Here is a 15155-nt window from a genome sequence, read left to right as displayed (position 1 = left end):
ATGTGATGAATATATCTCATATCTGTGCATGTTAAATGCTTCAGACACCTAATTAACTTGCAAGTGACTAATTAGTTTACAGTTGCTACGCAACTATAAATACATTTGTAATTGTTATCACCATAATCATTTATCATGTTATAACCATTTTTTATTATTTTGGTCACAACTTCAGGATTAGAGCAGCAGAGAAAGGAATAGAGGACTCAACCATCAAGGCTTGTATATGGGAGATGGAACAGTATTGCGATGGACAATGCCGGTACTAACCCCTCATGGGTGTTGCAGTACAGTATAGATGCAAGACCAGAGCCTCGATCGTCACCTTTTGACTGTGGTCACAACTTCAGGATTGGAGCAGCAGAGAAAGGAATGGAGGACTCAATCATCAAGACTCGGGGAGATGGAATAGTATTGCCAAGGATAATGCCAGCACTAACCCCTCAAGGTTGCCACAGTGCAGTATCGATACAACCACTCCAACCAGTGCATAAGACCAGAGCCTCGATCATCACCTTTTGACTGAAATTTTTATACTTGATGAAGCAATTAAAACAAAAAAGTTGTAGTACTTATACTTTCCTGAGGGAGCATGCCCCCAGAGTCCCAGACTCCCTTGCCTGTTCAGCAGAATAATAGGATTGAGCCTTACTACCACTTTCACCTTTATTCTTGGCCTGGATGTACATATCGGCAACATAATACAGTAGCTGTAGATAATGCCCCTAGGCAGAGCTATAGGGGTGGGAATTTTTCCCTACTATCACACTATCACAGTAGTTCTTCTCGCAGTTCATTGCCTTGCCATCATCAACTGCTGTCAAAACATTAGTGTCGTCCCCCAGACCCTTCCTCAAGCCAGGATATGTGGAGAGGGTGATGTTGAGTCTTGGGAAGGGTTACATAGTAACAAAGGTAACAAAATGTTATAAAGCGCAGTAGCTAGCTACACTGTGCCCCTGGGCTCCAACAGCAAATTGCTGACTAGCCAGTACTCCAAATTGTAATTCTAAACATGAGTCTGGGAACGACAAGCAAAATCATGAATGAAAAACCTAGTGGAGATTGTATTTAGATAACTAACAAAGAAGCTAACATTTGAGCAGAATGGATTTAAAAAGTGGAATGATATGTGGTAACTGGGTAACTACCAAACAAATTTCAGCATTTACAGAGTAACAGAAATTTAACTTGTCGTTCCCGGACTCATGTTTAGAATTACAATTTGGAGTACTGGCTAGTCAGCAATTTGCTGTTGGAGCCCAGGGGCACAGTGTAGCTAGCTACTGCGCTTTATAACATTTTGTTACTTTGTTACCTTTGTTACTATGTAACCCTTCCCAAAACTCAACATCACCCTCTCCACGTATCAAGCCATATCTACCTCAAGCTAGATCCTCAAGCATGCTTATCACACAGAAATAACTTAGTTTAGCAGTGCACAAACAGCATATGTACACTTACCGCATTGTTGAACCATGTATACCACCAGAATCCACCGGATTGACAACTAACACGTGATCTATTCAGTAGGGGAAATCTCGTGGAAAGTCCCTAATTACCTTAAGCGGACACTCGTGATACGTGGTTTTAAATTGAATGGTTTAAGCATATGGTTTAAGAATGTAACTAGATGGTGAGGCGTACTTTAATCGGCTCGACTTTAATGAGAAACTCGAGCCCCTCGTGAGAAACTACATCGCTTGAGCAACGCTTGAAGAAGTAAGAGTCAAGAATACTGATCGAGGTACTCTATGATATATGCCGGTCTTGAATGCTAACGAAACGAGGAGTGAAGTTTGTGTAACGTGTCACATCGCCACACACTGATTCACCGTGTTTGTGCGATAGGGTTTATGGACCTGTCCACCAGATGCTGAAAGGAAATTCATTCCACCACATGTTGAAAGGAAATTCATTCCAACTTGTGAAGTTATTGATATACGCCTGTTGATATACTCATTGTTGGGGTCCACGGGGACATCGATGATCATTTACCAGTTAGCTGTAAGTAATGTCACAACAGAAGGAAAGGAACCATTTCCATACCCCGGCTATGGCATACTGATTTTCCTGGTCAGTTTATGTACACTCAACCACAGATCGAAATGTAGAACTTTGGTTGCAGGTGGAAAATAAACACCTTTTTACTCAGTTACAAGAGATTCACCCAGCTGGGATAAAATGTTGAAGTGAATGTCATTAGTACTAACTTGTTCATCAGGTATTGGACAATTCCAAGTGTCCAGATTATGCAGTTGTCCTCATGTTCAAGTTTACACGTTTAGGCAAGTTCCACAATGTCCTATAATCTATTACTATATCAGTGTGGAATAATGCTTATATAATATTTTTCATATTCCAGGCTTTAGGTGTATTGTATTTAACACCTGCTTGTTGGTTTTTGCAGACCATCTGGTCATACTGGTTTATCCACTAGCAGTTGAATGTGATCATGGTACATATGTAAGTTGAGACCATGCAAGAACAAAGATACAGGTGTCATGAATTTCAGGTCAGTTAACGTTCAGAGGAATTGTATTATTGCAATTGTTGTTTTTGTAGTTATCAATTATCAGTGACCAGTTTGTGATAGCGTACTTTTGTTTGACCAATGACCTAATGTTCTGGTTTACATGCTTACCCAACAGTTATGTTACTCACTTAACCTGCATATGGGATATATATTTTTAGTTCATTTTGATTATCCATCCTTTATTGGTACAGCCTGGCATATTGATTTTTTGCACATTCTCTTTTTAATTCAGTGCCTGCTGGATTGTTTCGTCAGATATCGAAACAGATGTCTTTGGTGTTGCAACCGATGTTCCAGGTCAGTTTGCATGTGTGTTTAATTTAAGGTTGACTTCAGTGCCTACTTATTCTTTTACAGGTCTCGGTATCGAGTGTCATGAATTTCAGGTCAGTTGACGTACAGAAGAATTGTATTATTGCAATTGTTGTTTTTGTAGTTATCAATTATCACTGTATACTAGTGATGTGAATTTGCAGGTCAGTCTACTCAGATGTATCGGGTATAGTGTTGATGGGTTCAAACAAATATCCAGTGTAGACTGTAGTGGCATCAAGGGTGTTAATTTCTAGGTCAGTTTACATGTTGTGATGTTAGTGATTTTTCCTAGTACCCAGATGTTAAGTGTACTGTATTTAATGCCTACCTGTTATGTTTTTAAATTATGGTATATCAGCGTAGACAGTACAACAGTAAGCCTTCTGTGTTGTAGTAACTATTTGTTTCATAATTATGCTGTTGTCCTGGAATGGCACAATTTTTGGGCAACCAGTGTGAAGTCCAGTGGTACAAGCATTGTATTATGACCAAGTTGTGATAGCGTACTTTTGTTTGACTAATGTCCTAATGTTCAGGTTTGACATGCTTACCCAACAGTTATGTTATTCATTCACTTAGCCTGGGATATAATTTTTGTTCATTTTGATTATCCATGCTATTATTGATACAGCCCGGCATATTGATTTTTTGTACATTCTCTTTTAATTCAGTGCCTGCTGGATTGTGTCATCAGATATCGAAACAAGTGTTTTTGGTGTTGCGACCAATGTTCCAGGTCAGTTGCATGAGTGTTTGATTTAAGGTTAACTTCAGTGCCTGTTTATTCTTTTACAGGTCTCAGTATCGTCATGCTGACATACAAGAAATCATCACTATTGTTGGAACTATTTTTAGTCAAGTCGTGATGTGATGTTGATTAACGTTGTTACACATTGTTGTATGTTTACCATATGGCAAGAAATTTTCATGGCCATCATGAAATTTGAATATTGTGTAAGTTGTGTGGAACAACCCCAACTCATACATGGTCACTGGCAAACCACGAACCACATTCGAGCCACAACACCACCAACCACATTCGAGCAATCCATTACAAAATTTTGTTGCACCATTTGTGTGTGCATAATACTTAATGAAAGCCACAACACAAGCTACATGGTAAACACTACATAGAGGTGGTAACCCCTAAAGGCTTGTTACCTTTTGTATTCACCTTATCGGCCTTTGTGGTTAATCTATTAAAAATTACATGTAAATAGAGAATTGAAGAGTATGCTTAAAGCACCTTCGCTAGTGATTTTGTTCTTCACACCATAAGACAACTGGCGATTTATAAACGCTCGCATGGGGTGTGGCACTAAATGAAATTTAAAAGATTTCTGCTTAAAACGCCACTGGTATAACGTGACAGTAGTTGTACGATGGTTACTTTTTTATTTTAGCGAGGTCGCAAGAAAACTATGATGATGATGACGACTCCTAAAGATTTTTTTATCTCGTAACACAATACAAATCTATTGAGAGATGTTGCGTAATCTAGGACTAATATTGCGAAACCGGCCCTACACGTAAATAACTCACAGTAGTGGCCGCGCGTCTTTTAATTGGGTGTGCGCTTTGTAGTTTCTTGGCCGCGCGACTCACTACCGTGAGTCTTGATATTATTATAGTGTGACAGATGTACTGGATAAAAATGATGGCACTATATATATACAGGCTATACGATGTCATTCAGCATGACTTGATATGAAAATGCATACTATACTATACACATGTGCTTGTACAGTGTGCAGATAGTACATAAAGAAATGCTCAGTCAGAAACATGCAGACATAAAGAAATAACTTACAGTTTAATCTATCTACATTGGCTTATGAAATTTAATAATTATTACAAAACATTGTAAAAGTATTTGTTTACTTTAAAAAAGATCATGGATCCAACATATAATCATCATCATCGTCGTCGTCGACATCATCATCATCACTGGTTGCGTTAACACTATTGTTTCCAATAATCCTGAAATAGAGTTGTATAAGATAGTTATTTACATATCCCTGTATTATATCAAGCACATGCATTTGCATGTAAAGTTGTTTGCATTAAGGAGACAGAAGAGGAGAGGTTTCAGCGGGAAATATACAGTTTATCTACAGCCATATGTAGCTCCATTAATACTCCTTCACCTCTTAACCATCTCAAAACTCTTTAAATATCTGCTTAGTTTGTGCACAGGACAATATTACCATTTATATGAAAGCTTAACATATCACTATGCTCTCTTAAAGCTACATCAATCTAAAGGTCTAACCCCATAATTATAATAACATGGCAACGTTGGGACAACATAAATTAGTATAAACTTAAAGTCTCACTCTTCATATCTCATCTTTTCACTCTTGTTCCTATTAACTCGCTCATCATTATAACCATCAAACTCATCAAAATCCATATACGGCTCTAACTTTCTTCTCCTTGACATGCAGTAACTAATCAGCTTCTTAATCCCAGTGATAGAGAAGATTAGTAGAGGAAACACCACCAGGGCTGAAATGATTCCTGGAGTAGCAGTAGACAAGAAAATGAATGAGTTAATATTGACAACTAAAGTTAGTGTCAGTAAAATCACACCATCTAATCCATTGAGAAAGCTATCTTTGTATGGCTGAATCCAAATATGAATCATGGCAATAACAACACAGGCTGTTTGTAGACAGTACAACATGGTGTAGTAGTTGCTGTCACAGATAAACACAATTAGGATAATCACTAGTCGACAGATAAGGTAGTAGGAAGCAAAGTAGCGATACTTGTCTTTGTAGCAGCTTTGAAACTGATCAAGTATTGGCATAATTTTGATGAAACTCACAACAGGATTAATGAATGGTTGTATCAGTAGTATCAATGGCATACCAATCACAACAATTAGTCCACACAATGCAGCAACAATACCATAGAAGGCATGACGACCTCTAAAATACTTGTGACTTGGAGACAAATACACATAAACATCATCAACGCCTGCAAATGTTAGTGGCTTTAGTAACTGCAACGAAGTGGATGCTAGTGAAGTATATGCAAGCAGTAACAGAAGACAGATGACATGTATTATACAGTGGCTGACATAGTAGGCAACCTTTGGACGGTGTCTTGCAATAATGATTATTATCACCAAGAACAATGAAATAGCTACTGCATGTGAATAATGAATGAACTGTTGATCAATTCTACTCAGTCCTTCTACAAAGCACAGCTTACCAAATAGTTGTGGTGACAGTTTAGCAAAACTTGACAGTATGGCAACTAACTGAAATACACCACCAGTAATGTAGGGGTTGTTATCTAATAATATATCCACAATGCTGTAATAATAGAGTATCCCGTACACATACCCTGATGATATTCGACAATGAAAGTTCATCACACCAAACACAACTCCTATTATAGCAATCCAATACAGGATAGTCAACACTATAACTAATGTTGCCATTAGAGGAGAACACTGGAGGTGGCTGATACAACTAGGTGAATCATATGTCAGAGTATATCCTGAACTACAGTCACCACAAGCAACTCCTGTCCTGTGTAGTTTACATTGATCATCTAATTCTTGTGGTATAATGCAATAACCTGGTCTGGTCTCTTTACGATGTTTACCATACTCACAGTACTGGTTTGGGCAGAGAGATACAGTAGTTGCATTCCTAACAGTACCAAACCAATAACCTCTTTTTATCTCATTATAATCCTCAACACACTCCACAATATCCTGATGGAGGTAACAATCACAACAATTACTAGTTCTGTCATATGTGTATCCTGGAGAACAGGGGACTAGCTCAACTACTACCGAGGAAGAAATTCTTTTGTTTAAAGTCTCAAGTACAGATGTAAGTTTAAGAGTGACATTTCTACCTTTTGAAGTTACTTGTTCACCAGTTAAAATAAGACTAAGAGTTGTGACATTGTCAACAAGTATGCGATTGTCAGTCAGTTCAATACCAGCACAATTGTCTTGACACTGGACATCAAACTGTGTTGGCGCAGCAGAATGATTGAAGTAATCAAAGACAGATCCATTAAATGAAATGCGGTGACCTAGAATATTGTGTTTAGCAAGGTATGTGTTATCACCAGTTTTGACACCATCATGCTCTGTGAAGTATAACAACAGTGATTGGGGTGATGAGACTATTGTCTTTGACCGTGGTTCATCATATTGTAAATGGTATAAGAAGTATAGTATAGAATTGGTACTATTATAATTGGAATAAATTTTGCAATGTCGGTAAACATTGAAATACACTGAATTGCCAGATATTCCGGCAGTGTTTTTGACAAACTGTATAGGCCAAGTACTATTTGGTGAATCATAAGAAAATAATGCACCACAGTTGGAACCAAGGTCTGCATATATTGCACCGCCATATTGAGCAGCTGAATTGTTATAAAAATGTATTCTGCGTTTATTATAAAAAAACAGTTTAGCTCCATGTTCACAATAAAGCGCACCACCATTATTGGCAGAATTGCTACTAAATGCTACATCACTACCAAACCTGAAGGTAGAGGACAGTAAGTGTATAGCTGTACCAATGTTGTTGTGGAACACTGACTTGTCAGCCAAAAATATTATTGTAAAAGTTGAACCAGCTGAAATGTACACAACACTGTTCCCACCACTGTTACTAATGAAGTTTGACTGGACAACTATGTAAGTTTGGTATGCAGTTGCACCACTTCCAGTATTACCATCTACAAGAAACAAAGCTGCACCTTCCCCATAAGCAATGTTCTCTTGAAAGAGACAGTTTGTGATATAGACTTGATTAAATGTGTTAGCAGTTTTGATATATAAAGCACCTCCAGCTACTTCCATGTAATGGTTTGATAAAAATGTCACGTTATTGATGATGAAGGTATTGTTCATTAAACCATTGAGTACAACAGAAACAGTTCCACCACCAGAAGGGCTACCTGTCATCTGACTGCCCATTACCAGAACCTCATTAATAATTACCACATGTGATGACATTCTACTCTCTGATGTAAAAATCAATACAGTTTGATTGTTATTGTTAGTGAAGTTACAGTATTGTATGGAGACAATATAAACATTGTTATCATTGGTATCTAAGTGGAAGTATACTGCACTACCAGAAGCAGTAGAGGCACTGTTGTTTGTAAAGTTAGAATGCTCAACTACAATATTAACTTTTTTTCCTGAGTTCTCACTAAGGACAGCACAAACTATACCACCGTTACCATTGTTGGAAAAGGATGAATTGGATATTGTCAGAAGTGTATCACTATTATGTGCATCAAGTGCTGGAAACCAAATGCCTTGTTGTGTGTTATTATAAAACACTAGTTCAGACAAAACAATTGGTGCAACAAAAGAAGTTTGAACAAAGATGTATGCTCCTCCAGAATTGGACACAAACACAGTTCGACTAATAGTTAAACTGAGATGCGATTCAGGATTGCCTAAAACTTTCACAGAAAGCCCATTTAGATTGTAGCTACTGTTAATGTGTCTATTACCAATGAAGCTGCTATTCAAAATTGTGATAGTTACATTGTCATTGTGAGTTGTGATCTTTAACCCACTGCATTCGTATAGCCCTTTTATAACATTATAGGAAAAGGTAGTGTTTCTGACAATAATATTAGAACTAGCTTGATATATACCTAATGGACAGACTTGAGATCCTCGAAAAATGCATCTCTCTATTTTGATATTGTGAGCAACAGATAAATAAACTCCTGCTATTGTATCCTCCTTGTTAGGATCACCACACTGATCCCATGTGATCCCTTTAATGATGACATCACTACATGACTCACAGTACACACCTCCACTATTGTTACACATGATAGTAGCAGCATTACTAATTATTGTAGCGTTGTGTAGGTTTCGTGATCCTATTGAAGTGGTGGTGTTTAGCACAACTGATTCTGATGTGATGTTTATGATGGTATTATTCATTATGTTTTCTAATGCAAAGGACAATGAGCTGCAAGGACATGATCCATCCACACAGCATGCAGTGTTGTTAATGCCATGGTTGTTAATGGTAATCACTTTACTTTCTGCTTGTTGACTGGCTGTGATCATCCAGAAGGTCAATGCTATCACAAACCTATATAAAGACAGATTTAAAAAAATAAATGCAGCATCCAGCAATTTATATAATTTTTGGAGATACTTGTTGCCAATGGGCAATGGAGCACAGCATTTTTAGAGCACCCATCATGCAGTTATACACAGGCTACTATATATGTATTAACCATCATTTTAATGAGTATACAGCTATACAAATATGCTGGCTACATACACACAGTAGAAGAATCAAAACTGAAACTATTTAGGTAGTACAGTATAGCAGGTATGATGAAGGTTTGGGACTCCCAGCTGAAAAATATCACCCTAAAACCAGTCACACTTTTCCTTCAAGGTAGCTTGACAGTATTGCATGATCATGATCATGATGTACTGTAATGCTAACATCATAGCTCCTGATCTGATCATCAATCTAGTTTTCACTTTGTGCACCATGTCAACACACTATTCATGATTTCTTCTTGCCTACATCACAGCAAATCCTAGACTTTATTAGTGAATCAGTAGCCTTTAACATGATTCATGCAATATTTTAATATGGTGTAGTGCATTCTGCATGGGATTTTAGCAGAACCTCCATGAAGTTCACAAATCCTATCTAACAATAAATAAAGTTGAAGGAGTTACTGTACCAACTTAAAAAGTTCACATGCAAGAAATTTTGAAAATGTGACCGGATTTGCAAAAAGGGTCTTCTACATGCATCCAATTTACCAACTTTGACAATTCATAGTCTCCGATTGGAAAACATTATTGCCTTGAAATTTGGTCAGTAGTGAGCACCAATACAAGTTAATGGATGGAGAAAATATTAAGCTTGTATCTATATTGAATACAAAGCTATGGTCTTCCAAGTTCATAGATTGGATGTGTGTGGAAGGCCCCTTTTTGCAAATCTGGTCACAAATTAGGCCCTCTGAGATTGAATCTGGGAGTGATTTTAGCAGTTTATCAGAATACTATTAATATTAGTTTGACTGTTGTATGTAGGGTGACTGCTCTATTAGGGTTTCTTGATCTTGAGGCATTTATATCAGTATCCAATGGACCTATAAAGGGATCTTGGAGGGGATGCAGTCCTACCTCCAGGAAATTTTTGAAGCTTAGACTCCCAAAGTGAAGTGCGATTTTAGCAGTCACCATTTATTTATTTGTTGACTGTTGTATTTGGGTGACCCTATTAGGGTATATCAATCTTGATTCATATAGAATCCAGTTGATTCACTGTAATTGCAGGTAGCTAAGCATAATACAGTCAGCAAAATTGTTCAATGGTAACTATAGATACTTTCAGGGGGTTAAGCCCCTGCATAATCTTTTTGACAGGGACTACAGCCCCCCCTCCCCATGTCACCAATATAATAACCTTGATAACCTTACTTAGTTAAATTGACATTATTTGCGTTCAGCTATATATACATTACTGAGCATAGTGATACCTAAATGCATACAAACTTAATAATAGTTCTGTGCATAATATTTGTTGTAATTATCATATTATACAGTGACTGGTTTACGTGACACAAAGGATCTCTAAATCTTCTACAAAACAGAATCATCTTGAATGTTACATTACTGGTGAATTATTACATCTGTGTGATTGTTGCCAGTAACTAAGTGTACCTTGTAGCAAAGGAGGCACAACATACAATGCATTTGATTCACAAAATCCGCCATGTAAAAACAGCTGAACTGTAGTAAAGAAACTGGCAGCAGAAAGAGCCACGTACATAGCCGATATCTGGAGCAGCCAAGACTGAATGTTAATACATCTATTCCAGTAACTGTAATCCACCCCAAAAACACCTTCGCTGTAAAAAAGGCGCGCCCAAGAAACTACAAGTACCTGGAACCCAATTTAAAAAAACAAAAAGAAAACAGCTCAGCTGAAGTGAAAAGTAACTGGTAACTTAAAGAGCTGATATCTGAAGCGGCCAAGAATACAATTACTAAAGTTTAATCCATGCAAGAACACCTTGGCTATAAAACAGGTGTGTACATGAAAGTAACTGGCAACTGAAATGGCTGATATCTGAAGCGGCCAAGAATGAATGGTCATATACAACTAATTCAAAAATTTAACACTGAACCTTTATAATTCAGCTGTGTTCTATATTCACTCTTGCTGCATCGTAAAGTAATTTCTTTTAACTCTAATTGGCTGGTAATTTAGCCGCCTTTTTTAATAGTCAGTATAATAGAGCAAAAAAAGGCAGCCAAATTACCAGCCAATTAGAGTTAAAAGAAATTACTTTACGATGCAGCAAGAGTGAATATAGAACACAGCTGAATTATAAAGGTTCAGTGTTAAATTTTTGAATTAGTTGTATATGACCATTCATTCTTGGCCGCTTCAGATATCAGCCATTTCAGTTGCCAGTTACTTTCATGTACACACCTGTTTTATAGCCAAGGTGTTCTTGCATGGATTAAACTTTAGTAATTGTATTCTTGGCCGCTTCAGATATCAGCTCTTTAAGTTACCAGTTACTTTTCACTTCAGCTGAGCTGTTTTCTTTTTGTTTTTTTACATTGGGTTCCAGGTACTTGTAGTTTCTTGGGCGCGCCTTTTTTACAGCGAAGGTGTTTTTGGGGTGGATATCACTCATTTTTGTCAGTGATAGACTGTACATTTGGTTTAAAAGGTAATTTTTTTTGGAAATGAGCAATTAACATTAATGCAGAATATTATCTTGGAGAGTCAGTAAAATCCATACATAATAATGATTGTTTCATAACACCGTAAATTCGGAAGTATGAATTTACGGTGTAGTATGACTGTTCTATTAGAGTAAATCTATCTTTACTGCCTGCATGTGACAAATATATCTCATATCTGTGCATGTTAAATGCTTCAGACACCTAATTAAACTTGCAAGTGACTAATTAGTTTACAGTTGCTACACAGCTATAAATACATTTGTAATTGTTATCACCATAATCATTTATCATGTTATAACCATTTTTTATTATTTTGGTCACAACTCCAGGATTAGAGCAGCAGAGAAAGGAATAGAGGACTCAACCATCAAGACTTGTATATGGGAGATGGAACAGTATTGCGATGGACAATGCTGGTACTAACCCCTCAAGGGTGTTGCAGTACAGTATAGATGCAAGACCAGTGCCTCGATCGTTACCTTTTGACTGTGGTCACAACTTCAGGATTGGAGCAGCAGAGAAAGGAATGGAGGACCCAATCATCAAGACTCGGGGAGATGGAATAGTATTGCCAAGGATAATGCCAGCACTAACCCCTCAAGGTTGCCACAGTGCAGTATCGATACAACCACTCCAACCAGTGCATAAGACCAGAGCCTCGATCATCACCTTTTGACTGAAATTTTTATACTTGATGAAGCAATTAAAACAAAAAAGTTGTAGTACTTATACTTTCCTGAGGAAGCATGCCCCCAGAGTCCCAGACTCCCTTGCCTGTTCAGCAGAATAATAGGATTGAGCCTTACTACCACTTTCACCTTTATTCTTGGCCCGGATGTACATATTGGCAACATAATACAGTAGCTGTAGATAATGCCCCTAGGCAGAGCTATAGGGGTGGGAATTTTTCCCTACTATCACACTATCATAGTAGTTCTTCTCGCAGTTCTTTGCCTGGCCATCATCAACTGCTGTCAAAACATTAGTGTCGTCCCCCAGACCCTTCCTCAAGCATGCTTATCACACAAAAATAACTTAGTTTAGCAGTGCACAAACAATTATTGACAGCATATGTACACTTACCGCATTGTTGAACCATGTATACCACCAGAATCCACCGGATTGACAACTAACACGTGATCTATTTAGGGGAAATCTCGTGGAAAGTCCCTAATTACCTTAAGCGGACACTCGTGATACGTGGTTTTAAATTGAATGGTTTAAGAATGTAACTAGATGGTGAGGCGTACTTTAATCGGCTCAACTTTAATGAGAAACTCGAGCCCCTCGTGAGAAACTACATCGCTTGAGCAACGCTTGAAGAAGTAAGAGTCAAGAATACTGATCGAGGTACTCTATGATATATGCCGGTCTTGATCGAATGCTAACGAAACGAGGAGTGAAGTTTGTGTAACGTGTCACATCGCCACACACTGATTCACCGTGTTTGTGCGATAGGGTTTATGGACCTGTCCACCAGATGCTGAAAGGAAATTCATTCCACCACATGTTGAAAGGAAATTCATTCCAACTTGTGAAGTTATTGATATACTCATTGTTGGGGTCCACGGGGACATCGATGATCATTTACCAGTTAGCTGTAAGTAATGTCACAACAGAAGGAAAGGAACCATTTCCATACTGATTTTCCTGGTCAGTTTATGTACACTCAACCACAGATCGAAATGTAGAACTTTGGTTGCAGGTGGAAAATAAACACCTTTTGACTCAGTTACAAGAGATTCACCCAGCTGGGATAAAATGTTGAAGTGAATGTCATTAGTACTAACTTGTTCATCAGGTATTGGACAATTCCAAGTGTCCAGATTATGCAGTTGTCCTCATGTTCAAGTTTACACGTTTAGGAAAGTTCCACAACGTCCTATAATCTATTACTATATCAGTGTGGAATAATGCTTATATAATATTTTTCATATTCCAGGCTTTAGGTGTATTGTATTTAACACCTGCTTGTTGGTTTTTGCAGGCCATCTGGTCATACTGGTTTATCCACTAGCAGTTGAATGTGATTATGGTACATATGTAAGTTGAGACCATGCAAGAACAAAGATACAGGTGTCATGAATTTCAGGTCAGTTAACGTTCAGAGGAATTGTATTATTGCAATTGTTGTTTTTGTAGTTATCAATTATCAGTGACCAGTTTGTGATAGCGTACTTTTGTTTGACCAATGACCTAATGTTCTGGTTTACATGCTTACCCAACAGTTATGTTACTCACTTAACCTGCATATGGGATATATATTTTTTATCCATCCTTTATTGGTACAGCCTGGCATATTGATTTTTTGCACATTCTCTTTTTAATTCAGTGACTGCTGGATTGTTTCGTCAGATATCGAAACAGGTGTCTTTGGTGTTGCGACCGATGTTCCAGGTCAGTTTGCATGTGTGTTTAATTTAAGGTTGACTTCAGTGCCTGCTTATTCTTTTACAGGTCTCGGTATTGAGTGTCATGAATTTCAGGTCAGTTGACGTACCGAAGAATTGTATTATTGCAATTGTTGTTTTTGTAGTTATCAATTATCACTGTATACTAATGATGTGAATTTGCAGGTCAGTCTACTCAGATGTATCGGGTATAGTGTTGATGGGTTCAAACAAATATCCAGTGTAGACTGTAGTGGCATCAAGGGTGTTAATTTCTAGGTCAGTTTACATGTTGTGATGTTAGTGATTTTTTCCTAGTACCCAGATGTTAAGTGTATTGTATTTAATGCCTACCTGTTATGTTTTTAAATTATGGTATATCAGTGTAGACAGTGCAACAGTAAGCCTTCTGTGTTGTAGTAACTATTTGTTTCATAATTATGCTGTTGTCCTGGAATGGCACAATTTTTGGGCAACCAGTGTGAAGTCCAGTGGTACAAACATTGTATTATGACCAAGTTGTGATAGCGTACTTTTGTTTGACTAATGTCCTAATGTTCAGGTTTGACATGCTTACCCAACAGTTATGTTATTCATTCACTTAGCCTGGGATATAATTTTTGTTCATTTTGATTATCCATGCTATTATTGATACAGCCCGGCATATTGATTTTTTGTACATTCTCTTTTAATTCAGTGCCTGCTGGATTGTGTCATCAGATATCGAAACAAGTGTTTTTTTGTGTTGCGACCAATGTTCCAGGTCAGTTGCATGAGTGTTTAATTTAAGGTTAACTTCAGTGCCTGCTTATTCTTTTACAGGTCTCAGTATTGTCATGTTGACATACAAGAAATCATCACTATTGTTGGAACTATTTTTAGTCAAGTCTTGATGTGATGTTGATTAACGTTGTTACACATTGTTGTATGTTTACCATATGGCAAGAAATTTTCATGGCCATCATGAAATTTGAATATTGTGTAAGTTGTGTGGAACAACCCCAACTCATACATGGTCACTGGCAAACCACGAACCACATTCGAGCCACAACACCACCAACCACATTCGAGCAATCCATTACAAAATTTTGTTGCACCATTTGTGTGTGCATAATACTTAATGAAAGCCACAACACAAGCTACATGGTAAACACTACATAGAGGTGGT

At 37.6% G+C, this 15155-nt stretch overlaps 1 protein-coding gene and 2 long non-coding RNA genes across 8 annotated transcripts in view; 1 reads left to right on the top strand and 2 right to left on the bottom strand.

Annotated features, from left to right (window-relative positions):
• Positions 1–1939, bottom strand: part of LOC136263288 (uncharacterized) — a 27751-nt gene extending 25812 nt beyond the window's left edge. Inside the window, exon 1 of the long non-coding RNA XR_010704541.1 lies at positions 1465–1939. This is a non-coding gene — a long non-coding RNA (uncharacterized lncRNA). The remainder of the gene's footprint in view (positions 1–1464) is intronic.
• LOC136263286 (uncharacterized) lies at positions 1540–15155 on the top strand. Of its 6 annotated transcripts, none has more exons than XR_010704539.1 (6): positions 1540–1797; positions 1852–2288; positions 2411–2833; positions 2894–3105; positions 3523–3587; positions 3647–3799. It is a non-coding gene; the product is annotated as an uncharacterized lncRNA (long non-coding RNA). The 6 variants fall into 6 exon arrangements; XR_010704537.1 differs by having other exon boundaries at positions 1542–2288; positions 2894–2922; positions 2973–3105; XR_010704536.1 differs by having other exon boundaries at positions 1545–2288; positions 2411–2515; positions 2566–2833.
• Positions 4506–9371, bottom strand: LOC136263697 (uncharacterized). The gene is made up of 3 exons (XM_066058335.1): positions 9259–9371; positions 5188–8955; positions 4506–4831 (listed from the first exon to the last, which is right to left on the bottom strand). Exons 1-3 carry the CDS (start codon positions 9369–9371, stop codon positions 4744–4746), a joined length of 3969 nt encoding a protein of 1322 aa, XP_065914407.1. The 3' UTR covers positions 4506–4743.

Source organism: Dysidea avara, chromosome 8 (assembly GCF_963678975.1).
Source record: "Dysidea avara chromosome 8, odDysAvar1.4, whole genome shotgun sequence".
Classification (NCBI taxonomy): domain Eukaryota; kingdom Metazoa; phylum Porifera; class Demospongiae; order Dictyoceratida; family Dysideidae; genus Dysidea; species Dysidea avara.
Note: the sequence above shows the minus strand (reverse complement) of the source record. Positions and strands in the feature narration are given on the sequence as shown.